Raw genomic sequence first — 18,995 nt, 5'->3', positions numbered from 1 at the left:
GGGTTGAAAGTAACATATACATGCCACGTTCAAAACAACTGGGAACTCAGAACTTGGAAATCTCCAACTGATTTTTAGGTCGGAAAGTCGGTGCTCTAAAAAAATGACAGAGTATCCGATTTGTTATTCTGAGTTGGATGACCATTAAAAATGTTTCTCCGAGTTCCCGTTTGTCTTGAACGCACTGAAGTCGGAAGTCAGAGATTTCATAGTTCCCAGTTGTTTTGAACGCGGCATAGGATGAGCCCATGGCCATATAAAGACGTCAGAACTACAGTGATAACCGACGTTGCAGCCATGGAGGAAGTAAGAGGTGAAACATATTTCTCTTTTTTTGTATTGATTTAATCCGTAAAATACTTATAATGACACTGTCACATGTAGCGAGAATGTCGCCATATAACCGCAATCGAACAGCAGAGCATGTTTTCGTATTTAAACATGAAGTAAAGCAACTCCGTTCGCAAGCATCCATTGTAATTTTACCAGAGATTACGTGCTGCACGCGAACCACCTTCATAATAGAGCACACAAACGCATTAGTTATCGTGTATCGTTTAGCATTCTGAAAATGAGAACACATTATTTACACGAGATATATATTCGAATTAAAAGGTTGAGTTCAATAACCTATACAATAGCTGATGTTTTGCTTTCAATGAACGCTGCAGATTCTGCAGTGCGGAGGGACTTACTCAAAAGTGCAATTCTCAGTCATATTGTAGACTTGTGATAAAATTGGTGTGCATGTTGTTCATATTGAAAGTTACGGTCTCTGTTTTCTCATTTTACAGTATTCCCGCTATCCTGTGCAGTGCAGAACTATGCATGGGGGAAGGTCGGTCTGGACAGTGAGGTGGCCAAACTGGTTGTTGGTGGGGATACCTCGGCTGTCATTGAAGCTGACAAACATTATGCCGAGGTAAAATTTAGACAGTGGTGTACCATGAATATTGGACCTAGGGCTTTAGCAGGGGTAAAAATATTCCTGAACGTCAAACTTCACCAATAGTCTAGCGACTACAATAGTGGCACATCTAAAGTGACCATAATTTGCGCACTCTGTGTAGGAGGGAATATTTTTTTAAATAAAAACACATACACGCCCAAAAGAAAGAGAGCAGTCACACACAGCATACTGTTAAATGCGACCCATTCATTATAGGCCAGTAGGCCCCCAATCATAACAAAAGCATTTCTAAATCGAAATTTACAATATACTTCCCATTGCGCACATCTGTTATCATGTTCAGCACAAAGTAACCATTGCTCTAAAGTATAAATGCAACAATTCTGCCCTAATACAGTTGAATGACCATTGACTGAACAATGGCATTGATCACATGAGAACATTCATTTCTATGTGAAGACTCAATAGCCAGATTAATCTAAATTAAGTAGTTTAAGATGGCTTTTCATGGAGACATAACATGTACAGTTTGAGCTACTCCAAGAAGTGAAGTTGCATGCTATCACAGTGCTGCCCCTTCTCATTCAGTAACTTTAGTTGAAGACTGACTGGGGTACTGCAGGCTGCCATTAAAAACCTCTTCAGTATCTGCCCTTTTTTTTTCAATTTTTGCCTAAGATTACACACCCAACTTGTAACTGCCTGCAGCTCTGGACCTGAAGCAAGGATATGCATATTCTTGAAACCTCTTGAAAGGAAACTCTTTGAAGGTTGTGTAAATGTTAAATTAATTTAGGGGAATATAACACAGTACACAAGACTGCCCAAATGTGCCTAATTGGGTTTATTAATCCATTTTCAAGTTCAGAACTGTGCACTCTCTCAAACAGTAGCATATTATTTTTTCACTAATAGCTACTGTAAATTGGAGAGTGCAGTTATCTTAAATTCCTGTTAATCTTTCTGCCAGTATCAGATATGTCTGTCCTGGGATATGTCTGTCCTTGTTACTTACAACCTCAGGCTAATGTGATTAGCATATGTTAGCTCAACCGTCCCGCGGGGGGGACCCACCGTTCCTGTATAGGTTGTCATAGGTGGATACCTAGTCAGTAGTTCACCTGAAATGTGTCTTCCGCATTTAACCCAACCCCTTTGAATCTGAGAGGTACATTAGCAAGTAAATTATACTCTTCTGTATGATTTTAAAATAATTGGTTCAAGGACGTGCATCTGGTCTATTAAAAGCAATTATTATTATTATTATTATTATTACCATGATTGTCTTCAGAACATTAAATTTTTTTTACACAAAGATTGACAACGAATATCTTCCTTTTCCCATTCAATATAAGGAGGGATCCTGTTTTCCGCTAACAACGCCTGCAGTACCGTGGCTTCAATGAGAGGCAGTCGTTCTCCCCTGTAAATGGCAGATGTCCACCCCCAAAGAAATCCTGATTGGATTTTTTTTCCTCGTCCGTCCGTGTTAACCTTTTCAACACAAACTGAATAGAAATCAGAAAATAAAAATGTAAATGATATAAAAAATTTAAATGACATTTTAATAAAGAATCAATAATTGTATAAATCCTTATGCTCTCTCTGAAGGTGTTGCCTATGGTGTTTTTTCCCCGTTCCTGCCCTGCAGATAATTTTAATTTTTACAAAGCCCTTCAGGACTTTGGCTGAGAGTCTCTTACCCTTCAAGCTCCCTCAATGCCTGCCCTGTCACAAGTAATTATTTATTTAGCTTCACAGGGAGGGTTTATCATAAAGGTACATTTTTTTTATTTATCTGTTATTTTACCAGGTGACTGAGAACAGTCTCATTTGCAGCAATGACCTGGGGAGTAGTTACATGGGAGAGGAGGGGGATTAATGAGCCAATTGTAAACTGGGGATTATTAAGTGACCATGATGGTTTGAGGGCCAGATTGGGAATTTAGCCAGGACACTACTTTTACAATAAGTGCCATGGGATCTATAATGACCTTAGAGTCAGGACATGTGTTTAACATCCCACCCGAAAGACTGCACCCTACACAGGGCAGTGTCCCCAATCACTGCCCTGGGGCATTGAGATTTTTTTAGACCAGAGGAAAGAGTACCTCCTACTGGCCCTCCAACACCCGACCACCACATCCAGCAGCATCTGGTCTCCCATCCATGAAATGACCAGGACCAACCCTGCTTAGCTTCAGAAGCAAGCCAGCGGTGGTATGCAGGGTGGTATGCTGCTGACATTAATAGGTCTGAGTATGGGAGTGGGGGCGTGCTATGGTGAATGGGCAGATGTATTTTCATACTCCGCAATCAGCATCCATAGTCAATAGTCTGGGTGCCTTCTCCTGTTTGAGACAATCCTCTGGTCCTAAACAATAGCTTCCTAAGATGGCACCTAGGCTATCGTGTATATGCATTGAAGATCATTCTATTGAACTGTGTTCATATCCTGTTTATCATTCTTTGAATGTTATTGACATTTTCATACTTAAAACAAACTAAATTAATGAAATGTATTTTTTATCTTTGAGAGAACCTGATCACAATGGATGACTAAGCTAAATCACAAAGTGATGTTAACTCTGTTTTTATATATATTTAAAGAGTCGCACACTCCGCGTATAACCTCCCAGGAATGTATTGGGTAAAAAAGACCCTGAAGAAGGCAGTGATGCTGAAATGTTTTACTCAATAAATTACTAGGAGGTTATACGTATGGAGTGTGCGTCTCTTTGTTTTTAGAGTTTATTCTCAGTTAGTCAGCGCCTCTACACTAAATGATATTCTCTGGGTGTGTGCCAGCTCATGCTTTTATATTAAACTGTTTTAAAAGAGAAATACTCTATGGTCAATGATCTGGCCCCTCCCTGTGTGTCTTGCAGCTTTGGATGGGTGCTCACCCCAAAGGAGACGCCCTCATCAAGGACAACCGGATAGCCCAGAGGACGCTCGGTCAGTGGATTGCAGACTACCCAGCATGCTTGGGGTCAAAGGTCAAAGACACTTTCCAGGGCCAGCTTCCCTTCCTCTTCAAGGTCCTGTCGGTCAACACCGCTCTGTCAATACAGGCCCATCCGAACAGGGTAAGTCCTGGGTCGTGTTCATTAGGGCACACTGTAGCACAGCACTTTTCAGTGGAAAATGAATGTCTACTGACCAACCCAAAAACCAAAGGGGAGGAGGGGGTACATGTAGATATTGTGTATTTTGTTGTTATTCTATTCTAAATTTGTTTCATTTTTTAAATTAAATTGCTATTTTCCCATTGGCTCACACCAGGAGTTGGCTGGACGGCTCCATGCTCAGTTTCCAGAGCATTACCCTGACAACAACCACAAGCCTGAGATGGCCGTCGCACTCACCCATTTTGAAGGCCTCTGTGGCTTCAGGCCCGTGGAAGAGATCATTGGCTTTCTCAAATGTGAGTCCCATATCTTGCAGACTGTCCATTATCAGTGTTTTATAGTCCATGTTTTTAAAATGTATTCAACAGCACAGCAGCTCAGTTGAGGGATTTCCTTCACTTTAAGATAGAGATCAATGATGCTCAGTAATCCCTTTTAAAGGGATAGTTCTTTTGAAGTGTTGGCTCATTTTTGACTTGCCTAGGGTATTGTCGATTCCTCAACTATTTTTAAGTTTGTTACCTGGTTATTTAGCGACATCTAGAATATTCTGGCTAGCATCGTTGGAGAATATAGCAATGCTAGTGGAAACGGATTCTATCACTTAGCAATGCATTCAAAAGTATGGGGAATGTGGAGGAGTGGACCAAAATTGGCACCACTCTCTGTGGGAGGCAAAGCCCTCTCCCCACGCTTTTATTTTATCTACAGCTAACTGTTACTGTTCAAATTGTAGGAAATGTACTTTAAAACTGCACATGTTTCTCTCCTCCGCCAAGAGGGGAGCCACTCAACCAAATTGTGCTTAGGGCCTCCAAAAGGCTAGAGCCGGCCTTGACTATCACAATCCATCTGAGGATTGTATTCAAGTTTGCCGAGAGTGTAAAATGTGTGTCGCGGTCCCCCCAGCCGTGCCAGAATTCCACGCTCTTGTAGGGAGCGAGACGGCAGAGGAGCTGGTGAGCAGTAGAGGGGAGGCGGGCCGCACCTCGCTGGCCCTGAAGAAGTGCTTCACCCGCATGATGAACTGTGAGAAGAAAGTGTTTGTGGACCAGCTCAACATGCTGGTGAAAAGAGTCACTGAGGAAGGTGAGCATCAAACAATAAGCATTTTGTTTTTGTGACACCATACACTTCTTCATGTGGGTAGACGCCCAGATCTGTTTGTTCCGTATCACCAACTCCTATGGTCGTTGACATGTCAAGCCTAACATGACCTATTTGGCAACAGCCATAAAAGTTGCCAAGACTGCACAAACAGATCTGGGACCAGGCCTCAACTTTCTTGAGTATGTTTCAAAAAGAGATTATTAAAAAGATAATAACCGGGGTTAAAGTTCTAAGTCCCTGCGACGGAGTGCCGTCGTATGGATTCTGGAGAGGCTGCATTTGAGATCAGCGTAAATCTTTGGAAAGATGTTCTGTGTCTTGTTAGATATGGATCCCAGTTTTACATGACTGTTTATTTCTCTACTTCAATTGCGTGCGTGGTATTGTTTTACAAACACTGTTTTACAACTGGAGCTTCATGCATGGTTTAGGGAGGTGCCGCTGCACAACATACTACTTAAAGGAGCAATGATATAAGGTGCATTCGGAAAGTATTCAGACCCCTTGAGTTTTTACACATTTGTTACATTACAGGCTTATTTTAAAATGTATTAAATTGTTGTTTTTTTACCCCTCAAATCTACACACAATATCCCAATAATGACAAGGCGAAAACAGGTTTTTAGAAATATTTGAATGTATAAAAAGAACAAACATCACATTTTACATAAGTATTCAGACCCTTTACTCAGTACTTTGAGAAGCGCCTTCGGCAGCGATTACAGCCTCAAATCGTTTTGGGTATGACGCTACAAGCTTGGCACACCTGTATTTGGGGAGTTTCTCCCATTCGTCTCTGTAGATCCTCTCAATCTCTGTCAGGTTGGATAGGGAGCGTCGCTGCACAGCTATTTTCAGGTCTCTCCAGAGATGTCCGATCGGGTTCAAGTCCGGGCTCTGGCTGGGCCACTGAAGAACATCGAAACTTGTTCTGAATCCTCTCCTGCGTTGTCTTGGCTGTGTGCTTAGGGTTGTCCTGTTGGAAGGTGAACCTTCGCCCCAGCCTGAGGGTCCTGAGCGCTCTGGAGCAGGTTTTCATCAAGGATCTCACCTTTGCTACGTTCATCTTTCCCCGAACTCCAAGCAGGCTGAGGACTGACTTCTGTCTGGCCACTCTACCATAAAAGTCTGATTGATGGTTGTCCTTCTGGAAGGTTCTCCCATCTCCACAGAGGAACTCTGGAGCCCTGTCAGAGTGACCACCGGGTTCTTGGTCGCCTCCCTGACCAAGGCCCTTCTCCCCCAATTGCTAAATTTGGCCTTCTTCCATTTAAGAATGGAGGCCGCTGTGTTCTTGGACCTTCAATGCTGCAGAAATGTTTTGGTACCCTTCCCCAGATCTGTGCCTCGACACAATCCTGTTTCGGAGCTCTATGGACAATGCCTTCGACCTCATGTCTTGGTTTTTGCTCTGACATTCACTGTCAACTGTCTGACCTTTATATAGATGGGTGTGTGCCTTTCCATATCATGTCCAATCAATTGAATTTACCACAGTTGGACTCCAAGTTGTTGATCATCCTTGATGTTTCTATGGAAACAGGAAGCACCAGAGCTCGATTTCGAGTCTCATGGTAAGGGGGTCTGAATACTTATTTTTGGTATTTTTGTTTATTATGTTAATACAGTTGCAAAAATGTCAAATTGTTTTCGCTTTGTCATTATGGTGTGTGTGTAGATTGAGGAAAACAATTTAATTTAATCCATTTTAGAATAAGACTGTAACTTAACAAAGTGTGGAAAAAGTCGTGGTCTGAATTATTTCCGAAGGCACTGTACTTTGTAATAGAAATTAAATTGAATCATTCACTCAAATTCACGTACTAATAATAATCAGGATATTGTGTGTACATTTTTATAGCCACTATGCTGCGTTAGTTAGGCTACAGGTGATCATGCTTATAGCACATATGACCATACATGGGCTCCTATATGCATGGTTCAATATGTTAAAGTCAAATTTATGTTTTACATGGTGTCAGCATTAATTAGACAAAAATATCATTTTGGAGTAGAATGTTTTTTTTTAAAGTTCCTAGAACTGCACTTCTCTGTCCTGCGACATATACATTCTCCCAGGGAGAACCCCAACCCACTAAGCAAGGGGACTGGAATTGGTCAAACTCTCAGTTTAATACATGTACAAAACAATGCTCTTCCCCTAAAAGCATGATGGCCATGACTTTCTTACATGAAATGGAGGTTAACTTGGCCCCAACTATTTCCTTTTCTTTAACCCCTGTAATCAATAGTACATGGGAATAAATAATATACCATCTCAAGGAGTATATTTTCTACTGCATAATGCTTAGTCCTTTGGAAAATTTGACCTCTTGCACCAAAACATATTTCTGTGTGATATTAAACCTTCATTTATCCAGGTTGGTCTTGTTGAGATATGGGTTGTTCACTACGCATTAAACCGACTGAAACTGGGAGGGACTTATCCAATAAACACTCGTTTTTATTTTCTGTAGCGAAACATTTTTTCGTTGTATGCCCAAATGAACACGACCCTATGTTAAAGGCTTTTGTTTTACCTGTTGTACCTCATTCAGCTGCTGCAGGGAAGGACACATCAGACAGTAACAGTGAACTGTTGCTCCGGCTCCACTCCCAGTATCCGGGTGACATCGGCTGTTTTTCCATCTACTTCCTAAACCGCATTGTGCTGGAGCCAGGCGACGCCATGTTTCTGGGTGCCAATGAACCGCACGCGTACCTCAATGGAGGTCAGGGGTCAACCAGTCAGATTCTTAGAAAGTAAACTAGATGTGTGAAAGTTGTGTATTGATAGGCTGTTAGAGAACAATGGAAATGCACTATATATAGAAAAGTATGTGGACACCCCTTCAATATAGTGGATTTTGCTATTCCCGCCAGACCCATTGCTGACTGGTGTATAAAATCGAACACACAGCCATGCAATCTCCATAGACAAAAGTTAGCTGTAGAATGGCCTTAATGAAGAGCTCAGTGACATTCAACGTGGCACTGTCATAGGATGCCACCTTTCCAACAAGTCAGTTTGTCAAATTTCTGCCCAGCAAGAGCTGCCCCGGTCAACTGTTAGTGCTGTTTTTCTGACAACTCTTAGTGGTAGGCCACACAAGCTCACAAAACAGGACAGCCGAGTGCTGAAAAGTCACCTGTCCTCGGTAGCAACACTCACTACTGAGTCCCAGACAGCCTCTGGAAGCAACGTCAGCACAAATGTTAGTCGGAAGATTCATGAAATGGGTTTCCGTGGCCGAGCAGCTGCACACAAGCCGAAGATCAACATGTGCAATGCCAAGCTTTGGCTGGAGTGGTTTAAAGCTCGCCGCCATTGCACACTGGAGCAGTGGAAACGCATTGTCTGTGATAAATGTGTGAACCACGCTTCACCATCTGGCAGGCTGAATCAGGGTTTGGGGAATGTTAGGAGAACGATACCTTCCCGACTGTATAGTGCCAACTGTAAAGTTTGGTGGAGTAATAATGGTATTGGGCTGTTTTTCATGGTTTAGGCTAGGCCCCTTAGTTCCTGTGAAGGGGAATCTTAATGCTACAGCATACAATGACATTCTAGACAATTCTATGCATCAAAAGGGGGGGGGGCAACTCCATATGAATTCCCATGATTTTGGAATGAGATGTTTGAGTGGGTGTCCACATACCCTTCCACATACTTGTGGTGAATAATACAGTGGATCAGCAATTGTTTAATGTGGTGGTATGCGCACAGCCATGAGAACATGTTTCCCAGGTGTTGGATTATTGAGAGGATACTGTAGAAGTGAGAACAAAAATATTCTGCTCACTTGCAATTGTTGCTTCCAAATTATAGCGCTTCAGACCCTTTAAAAAAAATATATGTAATTTTTTTAACTAACTTTGGGCGCTATATCAGTATGTGGATCTGTTATACAATGAGATTACCTATTGAAATACATAAACTATGACATTTGTTTGATAATTATATCATTATGTTGAATCTCAAATACAGAGCAGTGAGAATTCTAATCTTCAAAAGATTTTTATTTTTATAAAGTGTACTTTGAAAGAAAGTGTCCTATATCCCAATTCTCTCAATGCTACTCAGACTGCATCGAGTGCATGGCCTGCTCGGACAACACGGTGCGCGCCGGCCTGACTCCCAAGTTCATCGACGTCAACACCCTGTGTGAGATGCTGAACTACAGCCCCGCTCCAGCCAGCGCTAAGATCTTCCCCTCCATACAGGACCCCTCAGACCCCTTTGTCTACCTCTATGACCCCCCTGTTCCCGACTTCACTGTCATGAGGATACAGGTAATTTACTTACTCATTTAGCCTGTTCCCAGATCTGTTTGTGCTGTCGGTTTGTCTTGCCAACTCCTATGGTCATTGTCACGCCAGACAACACAAACAGTTATATTCCGCCTTGACAATATTCTCTGTTTTTACCATAATTGTTCCAGTGTGTCTCGTAAATTAAATGTTAAATTCTTCTTCCTTCACTACTTTCCCCCCTTTCTCTCCCCCGACCTCTGTCTGCCTCCTTCAACCCCCTATTCCCTTTGCTTCCCCTCATTCCCCCACCTCTCTCTCTCCATCTCCAGGTGCCAGCCTCAGTCAGGCAGTACACGGTGGCCCCGGTGGACTGTGCGGGCATCCTGCTGGTGATTGGGGGCGAGGCCACCGGCACCTCCGCCGCTGCCCTCTCTGACATCACCCTGAGCCGGGGCACTGTCCTCTTCATCTCAGCCAATGAGAGCGTCTCCCTTCACATCACCTCCCCCTCCGGTATGACTATGTACCGGGCCTGCAGTCTCCTGTAGCACCAGGCCTTCTGATAATGTCACCTACCAACATCAACCCAACCAACCCGTGGTTCTCCCATTCGTCATGCCGGGGTGTCCCTTGACTTAAGGCCAGTAGTGATAGACTGAAGATGGCCTACTAACAGATTTAAACCCTCTTTAACTGTAGTCTATGTGCAGTTCCATTCATTTTTCTCAGACAATCTCACTGACGGGTACAGGAACATGCACAGCTTGTGTGTGTGTGTGTGTGATACACGCCCTTGTGGTTTGTGTACTCGCTGTGGTCCTTTATATTCGGCCCATGTTTCTGTGAAGGTTTACACAGTATTGGTGATTATGGAGTTTTCATTGGTACAGTATGCCTCAGCTCACATCTCGCTGTAAGTGTCACATACTCTGTCGTTGCTGCTGATTTTTAATTGAGCATGTTGTAATTAATTACCTCCATAAGCTTCTTTTTTTTCAGTGGGAGGAAATCTTCTGTTCAATAGTAGTGCTGTTAAGACAATGCATCACAACAAAAACATAGTATTTTAAATATATCGGCTGTATTGGGAACATTTGGCGTTTACAGTATGCTGAGATTCCTGTGCATGTTTGCGGAACAAAGGCACCTGCCCCTTCACACATGCATATTTGCCCGCTGCATACATAGTGTACTTACAAATAGATCATATAGTAAGAATGTATAGCTACTGTATGGAGAGGCCTTTTCTTCAGCTGGATCGCCAACATTGAAGTTGGTTTGGTTGAAAAAATGTCAAGCTTAAGCAGCATGTGACCATGCAATTCAACTCAGCATCCAACGGAAATGCATTCCGCAGTAGTCTGGACTGAAGGTGGCTCGTGAGCTGTACTGTGTCAATGGTAACACCTCACACTCTATTACATGATACGAAGTTGGTGTTTGAGATGGACTGCATTGCAGTTGGTGACTGTAGACTGTCCGACTCATCTTGCATCCTAAATGACTACTGATTTTGTAACTTGTATAGCAGACCGTCTGTAGTCGCAGACTGCAATGTAGTCTCTCAAACACGCAAAACAGCTTTCCCCAAAGGTCAAAAGAGTTCAATTTTGTATGTTTCTTCATTTTGAATGAAACTCTGTTGGGTCAGGCATGTCTCCTGGTTGGTGTTCATTAGAGCACATCGTAGCAAAAGGAAAATTAGTTTCTTTATTGGAGAAGTACAGATTGTACCTCCCCGTTTCTGTTTTGTGCTTAATGAACATGACCCTGGTGCTTTCAATTGAACAGCGATGATCCACTTCCGATTTGTGAATGAAGGACTGGAACAGAGAGAGAACGATAACTTAAGTCATTTGTTCTGAACTTGTTTGTATGCCAACTGGAAAACCAGGATATTTTAAATTACATGAAGTGTTTGCACTACAATAGTATATATATATTACAGACATTTGATTGCAAACAAGTCTGAAAACTAAGATTTATGGGTTAAAGGTATAACTGTTTTACTTTAACATTATGCGAATGTTTCTTTTCAATAGGAGCTGGAATGAGAGCATGGCTTTGCATTTGACTATACTACAGTAGCATGGCTCTCTACAGAGAGTGTCTGTATGTAAACCTAAATAAAACATTCTGTACTAGTGCGGTGCTTTCATTGGGATTGAATACCCAGAGTGAAGAGACGTGTGCTCTAGTATTTGATTTATTTAACCAGGTAGAACAAGTTCTCATTTGCAACTGTGACCTGGACCAGGATAAAAGCAAAGCAGTTTGACACATACGACAATACAGTTGCACATGGCATAAACAAACATCCAAACAATAATAGAGTAGGAAGATCTATATACAGCATGTGTAAATGAGGTGGGCTAAGAGAGGTAAGGCAATAAATAGGACATGGTGGCAAAGTAATTACAATATAGCAAATAAAACACTGGAATGGTAGGCTGGGCAGAGGATGACTGTGCAAGTTGAGATACTGGGGTGCAAAGGAGCAAGATAACTACAGTATGGGGATGAGGTAGCTTGGATGGGCTATTTACAGGTGCAGTGAGCTGCTCTGACAGCTGGTGCTTAAAGCTAGTGAGGGAGGTAAGAGTCTCCAGCTTCAGATATTTTCGCAGTTCATTCCAGTCATTGGCAGCAGAGAACTGGAAGGAGAGGTGGCCAAAGGAAGAATTCGCTTTGAGGGTGACCAGTGAGAAATACCAGCTGGAGTGCGTGCTGCAATGGTGACCAGTGAGCTAATGCGGAGCTTTACCTAGCAGAGACTTGTAGATGACCTGGAGCCAGTGGGTTTGGCGACGAGTATGAAGCAAGGGCCAGCTGACGAGAGCATACAGGTCGCAGTGGTGGGTAGTATATGGGGCTTTGGTGACAAAAGGAATAGCACTGTGATAGACCTGTGATAGCGTGTTGGAGGCTATTTTGTAAATGACATCGGTGAAGTCGAGGATCGGTAGGATGGTTGGCAGAATGAGTGAAGGATGCTTTGTTGACAGTCTAACCAGACACCTAGGTATTTGTAGTTGACCACATATTCTATGTGAGCGGGCGCGCAGGTGCGGGCAGCGATCGGTTGAAGAGCGTGCATTTAGTTTTACTTGCATTTTGAAGAGCAGTTGGAGGCCACGGAAGGAGAATTGTATGGCATTGAAGCTCATCTGGAGGTTAGTTAACACAGTGTCCAACGAAGGGCCAAGGGTATACAGAATGGTGTCGTCTGCGTAGAGGTGGATCATCAGCAGCGAGAGCGACGTCATTGATGTATACAGAGAAGAGAGTCGGCCCGAGAATTAAACCCTGTGGCACCCCCATAGAGACGTCCGGTCAACAGGCCCTCCGATTCTGACATACTGAACTCTTATCGGAGAAGTAGTTGGTGAGCAAAGCGAGGCAATCAGACTCAAGGCTGTTGAGTCTGCCAGTAAAAATGTTGTGGTTGACAGAGTCGAAAGCTTTAGGCTGCAGAGTAATGTCTCTTATCGATGGCGGTTATGATATCGTTTAGGACCTTGAGCGTGGCTGAGGTGCACCCGTGACCAGCTCTCAAACCAGATTGCATAGTGAAGAAGATACAGTGACATTCGAAATGGTCAGTAATCTGTTAACTTGGCTTTCAAAGATCTTAGAAAGGCAAGGTTGAATAGATATAGGTCTGTAGCAGTTTGGGTCTAGAGTATCTCCCTCTTTGAAGAGGGGGATGACCGCGGCAGAGTTCCAATCTAGTGATAGGGGTTGCAACAATTTCGTCAGATAATCTAGCCCGGTTGATTTGTAGGGGTCCAGATTTTGCAGCTCTTTCAGAACATCCGCTATCTGGATTTGAGTGAAGGAGAAGTGGGGGAGGTTTGGGCGAGTTGCTGTGAGGAGCGCAGGGCTGTTGACAGTATATTGAAAGCAGTGATGATAGTGCAGATGAAAACAGCAGGGGCAGAATTATCATCTTTTTTCGCTATCTACACATTGTAATCCTAGTCGCAGGGCCAGCTCAAGGCAAAATATTTTTGTGGCTCTCCTGACAGTGGAGAGAAAGTTAGGCATAATTTCCTGCAATTCTACACATTGTGCCATGCGGCTGAGATAATTCCATAAATGTCATGCAATTCTACTAGGGATTTAACGATTCACCAACACGCATCGGTCCAGTCCTCGGTTCAAATGTTTAAGATAAGTGCATCATTACGCAGAACCCAAACGATCCAAATGTAGCATGCATCGGTCCAAAAATGTTTTCTAAAGTTACAAATCGTCAGTTCACTAAAGTGTTTTGCTCAAATTACTTTATTTCTAACTTCCGAAAACCTAGTATTTTGCGCAAACTGCGTCCTCTCCTCAGTCTCAAACTAAGCATGTGATTATGTTGAGTCACTAGGCAGGTTTTGTCATTTGACAAAAGCAATGTCCCAAACATTTTTGGATACATGTGTGATGGAAACGGAAGAGATGGGAGGCGTTTGCTAAAGAGCAACAACATGTGTATCCGTTTGACGGGTAGATTTGTCTATTACCAAACTTTGTGACAAATTAAGATGGAAATGCTGTTTTTCAAATAAATTATGATTGCCGAATAATTTGGTAGGTACGCAGGGCACGCGATGTCATCACATAACTATAAAGCGCCACTTTTATTACTAAATGTCTTCTGCTTTTTTTAAATAAGGGGTAGATCAGCTTTAATATTGCAGATCGATTGTAGCTTCCATTAATGTAATTGTCGGCATCATTTCCAATCCCCCATATATTGTTTTGTCTTATCTATCTATCTAGTCTAAAGTTTGGACACCTACTCAATCAAGTGTTTTTCTTAATTTTTTTTACTGTTTTCTATATTGTAGAATAATAATGAAGACATCTAAACTATGAAATATAATATGAACTATGAAGAATCATGTAGTAACCAAAAAAGTGTCAAAATCAAAATGTAACTGAGCTTCTTCAAAGTAGCCACCATTTGCCTTAATGACAGCTTTGTACACTCTTGGCATTCTCTCAACCAGCTTCACCTGGAATGCTTTTAGATATACAGAGCAAAGTTGATACTTTCATAACAAGGACAGCAATGACTTTTGGTTTGCCTGGAAACCTGAATTTGAATTGCATTTAATCAGGAGAGCTTGAATCAGAAAAGTTTCCTCCCATGACCTCTACAAGTAAGAATGTTGAATAAAAGTATATTTTAACGTACTTTACCAGTTGTCCGTGTGGTTGGTCCTTTTGGCAGTAGGAATGTGAAACAATATATCCACAGGACAGAATAATTACAAACTTTTCAAAGCGCTGTGAATGCATTCAGATTTCTATCAGCTGAAGCATGTGCAGAAACATGTAAACACTGGAACGATCTCGGCAACTATGCATGCTTCTCATGCATGTATACTGAACAAAAATATAAATGCAACATGTAAAGTGTTGGTCCCATGTTTCATGAACATGTTTCATAAAAGATCCCAGAAATATTCATTTTTTTCACAAGCTTATTTCTCTCATTTTGTCAACAAATTTGTTTACGTTCCTGTTAGTGAGCACTTTTCCTTTGCCAAGATAATCCATCCACGTGACAGTTGTGGCATATCAATAAGTTTATTAAACAGCATGATCGTTACACAGGTGCACCTTGAACTGGGGAAAATAAAAGGCCACTAAAATGTGCCGTTTTGTCACAGCACAATGCCACAGATGTCTCAAGTTGAGGTAGCATGCAAAGTGGCATGCTGACTGCAGAAATTTCCACCAGAGCTGTGGGCAGATAATTGAATGTTCATGTCTTTACCATAAACTGGGTCAGAAGTTTACATATACTAAGTTGACTGTGCCTTTAAACAGCTGGGAAAATTCCAGAAAATGATGTTGTGGCTTTAGAAGCTTCTGATAGGCTAATTGACATCATTTGAGTTAATTGGAGGTGTACCTGTGGATGTATTTCCAGGCCTACCTTCAAACTCAGTACCTCTTTGCTTGACATCATGGGGAAATCAAAAGAAATCAGCCAAGACCTCAGAATTTTTTTTTTACTCCACAAGTCTGGTTCATCCTTGGGAGCAATTTCCAAACGCCTGAAGCTACCATGTTCATCTGTACAATCAATAGTACGCAAGTATAAACACCATGGGACAGCGCAGCCGTCATACCGCTCAGGAAGGAGACGCGTTCCTGCTCCTAGAGATGAACGTATTTTGGTGCGAAAAGTGCAAATCAATCCCTGAACAACAGCAAAGGACCTTGTGAAGATGCTGGAGGAAACGGGTACAAAAGACTATGGTTTACAACTTTACATGGGGACAAAGATCTTACTTTTTGGAGAAATGTCCTCTGGTCTGATGAAACAAAAATATAAATGTTTGGCCATAATGACCATCGTTATGTTTGGAGGGAAAGGGGGAGGCTTGCAAGCCGAAGAACCCCATCCCAACCGTGAAGCACGGGGGTGGCAGCATCATGTTGTGGGGGTGCTTTGCTGCAGGAGGGACTGGTGCACTTCACAAAATAGATGGCAACATGAGGATGGAAAATGATGTGCATATGTTGAAGCAACATCTCAAGACATCAGCCAAGAAGGTAAAGCTTGGTCGCAAATGGGTCTTCCAAATGGACAATGACCCCAAGCATACTTCCAAAGTTGTGGCAAAATGGCTTAAGGACAACAAAGTCAAGGTGATGGAGAGGCCATCACAAAGCCCTGACCTCAATCCTATAAAATATTTGTATGCAGAACTGAAAAAGCTTGTGCGAGCAAGGAACCCTACAAACCTGGCTCAGTTTCACCAGCTCTGTCAGGAGGAATGGGCCACAATTCACCCAACTTATTGTGGGAAGCTTGTGGAAGGCTACCCAAAACGTTTGACCCAAGTTAAACAATTTAAAGGCAATGCTACCAAATACTAATTTAGTGTATGTAAACTTCTGACCCACTGGGAATGTGATGAAAGAAATAGAAGCTGAAATAAATAATTCTCTCTACGATTATTCTGACATTTCACGTTCTTAAAATAAAGTGGCGATCCTAACTGACCTAAGACAGGGAAGTTTTGCTTGGATTAAATGTCAGGAATTGTGAAAAACTGAGTTTAAATGTATTTGGCTAAGGTGTATGTAAACTTCCGACTTCCAACTGTATTTGCCGTAAGCTCCAGGTATATGTTCTAATTCTTCTGACATTCCAGGAACCTGCGACCAAAAACAAGCTACATATGGGCAGTACCAGGAATTTTAAATAATCATTTAAATGGGAAAAACTCTTGAATTTTAACTCTTGAATCCGGCATCGTTTTGTGTATCAGTTCATAAACCATTGGCCATGGAATGTTACATTTATTTCACAGTACAAGGGGTGGGTCATGTGAAAATATTTTTTACTTGTGGAAAGGGGTGTTGCATTTTTTTTTATGACCTCTCGAGATGGCCTCAGTTCGGGTTCGTTTCGGGGGCTCTTTTGATGGGCCTGAGTTTCTTTGGAGTGTTCACATTGCAATAAAAAAAGGTTCACAAAAATGGTCTGAAAGTGTGAAAACCCCCTTAAACACAAGCAGGCTACCCATTCATAGACGCTAACTACCTTTAGTGTATTTTGATGAAGTCTCAACGTGAACATGCATCGCTTGTGGTATGATTTTGGAAACATAAGGAACCTATCATTCATATCAGCAATAATTATTTTTCTACAAATAGAAGGTTAAGTTACTACACACCTTTATGAATTTAGTGAATCCGCCAGATCAGAGGGAGTAGGGATGACCAGGGATACTCTCTTGAGAAGTGTGTGAATTAGACCATTTTGCTGTCTTGCTAAGCATTCAAAATGTAATGAGTACTTTTGGGTGCCAGGGAAAATGTATGGAGTAAAAAGTATATCATTCTCTTTAAGAATGTAGTGAAGGAAAAGTTGTCAAAAATATAAATATTAAAAGTACAAATAACCCCCCCCCCCCCAAAAAAAATAAACTTAAGTAGTACTATAAAGTATTTTTACTTAATTACGTTAACCACCGCCCACACGGTTATTTCTCCACGTCACAGCGAGTACACAGACGACGGACAGAAGACAGAGGCCACCAACTGTGCCAATGAGCGATCTATAGCAAGCTCCAAACACTTGTGTGTAATGGACAAAATGCCAGCAGACACGTGTCTGAAAACGACTGTCTGCTGCAACTGTGATGAAGCCGGTTTGCATTTGTGAAATGACTTTCATGTGATATTAAAGTAAAAGGGCTTTTTGTTTCTAGAACTGTAACGCAATTGAGAATAGATTCACTTTTAGATGGAGTGTTTGGCTGTGAGGGCCAGTCTACCTCTGAAAATAACTTAGACGGTCCTTGGATCTTAAGAAGCAGAGTTCGGCTCACCTACACGCCTTAAGAGTACAATATTGGACTAGACTACCACATGACTATTGTTTGCTAAAATTGTACATTACATTATTTCGATAAATGTTCTTGTTTTTTTTTAATACTGTGGACATAATCATCCACAAACTTGCTGAAACAAAACCAAACAGCACTTTAGTTTTAAATTAAAAGTGCTATATTCACTGTACAGGCCAGGGCACACAGATACGCTGAAAATTCAAAAGGACTTCCTCATTTCTTTTTCTAGGTTAAAAAAAAAGAAGCTTACAAGTAACTGTGGAAATGCAGTGTGAAAACGCACATAAGAAAACAGCACAACCTGTGTGTGTAATCAAAACAAACGATCTTGTACATATTCTTCCCTCGATCAAAAAGCCCTTCTAGCCAATGGGTTAGATGCATATTGCAGGGGGGAAGGTGTGATGAAGCACCACTGGGACTCAACGTTTGGTTGAGCTCCTGCAGGGGAGCACCTAGCCAGTCTATGAGCAAACAGCTCCTTACTAATCAAGAACATATCTAGGACACCAGACACTTCTTCCTTGAACCAATGCCTCAGGGAGCATTCACCGGCCAGCACGTTGCAGTTGAATCGCCTGCCGTGAAGCATAGTGGTGGCAGCATCATGCTGTGTGGATGTTTTCAGCAGCAGGGACTGGGAGACTAGTTTGGATTGATGGAAAGATGAATGAACAGAGAAATCCTTGATGAAAACCTGCTCCAGAGCGCTCAGGATCTGACTGGGGCAAAGGTTCACTTTCCAACAGGACAACAACCCTAGACACACACGCAAGAGTGGCTTCGGGACAAGTCTCAGAATGTCATTTAGTAGCCCAGCCAGAGCCTGGACTTGAACCGGATCGAACATCTCTGGAGAGACCTGGAAATAGCTATGCATGGACGCTCCCCATCCAACCTGACTGAGCTTGAGAGGATCTGCAGAGAAGAATGGGAGGAACTCCCCAAATACAGGTGTGCCAAGCTGGTAGTGACATACCCAAGAAGACTCGAGGCTGTAATCACTGCCAGAGGTGCTTCAACAATGTACTGAGTAAATACTTATGTAAATGTGATATTTTGTTTTTAAATGTTTAAAAAAAATGTTTATGGGGTTGGGGTATAGTGGGTTATTATGAGGTATAGTGTGTGTAGATTGCTGAGGGGGGAAAACAATTTCATCCATTTTAGAATTAGGCTGTAATGTAACAAAATGTGGAAAAAGTCAAGGGGTCTGAATAC

At 42.1% G+C, this 18,995-nt stretch overlaps 1 protein-coding gene across 1 annotated transcript; it reads left to right on the top strand.

Moving 5' to 3' along the window:
• Positions 1 to 168: 168 nt before the first annotated feature.
• mpi (mannose phosphate isomerase) lies at positions 169 to 11,549 on the top strand. The gene is made up of 8 exons (XM_035790557.2): positions 169 to 313; positions 795 to 922; positions 3,799 to 3,999; positions 4,196 to 4,337; positions 4,951 to 5,130; positions 7,710 to 7,883; positions 9,236 to 9,444; positions 9,735 to 11,549. The coding sequence occupies exons 1-8, from the start codon at positions 241 to 243 to the stop codon at positions 9,951 to 9,953; spliced, it is 1,326 nt and encodes a 441-aa protein (XP_035646450.1). The 5' UTR covers positions 169 to 240; the 3' UTR covers positions 9,954 to 11,549.
• The last annotated feature ends 7,446 nt before the right edge of the window (positions 11,550 to 18,995 follow it).

The sequence above is a fragment of the Oncorhynchus keta genome, chromosome 17, assembly GCF_023373465.1.
Source record: "Oncorhynchus keta strain PuntledgeMale-10-30-2019 chromosome 17, Oket_V2, whole genome shotgun sequence".
Taxonomy (NCBI): Eukaryota; Metazoa; Chordata; class Actinopteri; order Salmoniformes; family Salmonidae; genus Oncorhynchus; species Oncorhynchus keta.
The sequence above is the reverse complement of the archived record's forward strand: the minus strand, read 5'-3'. Positions and strand labels throughout refer to the sequence as shown.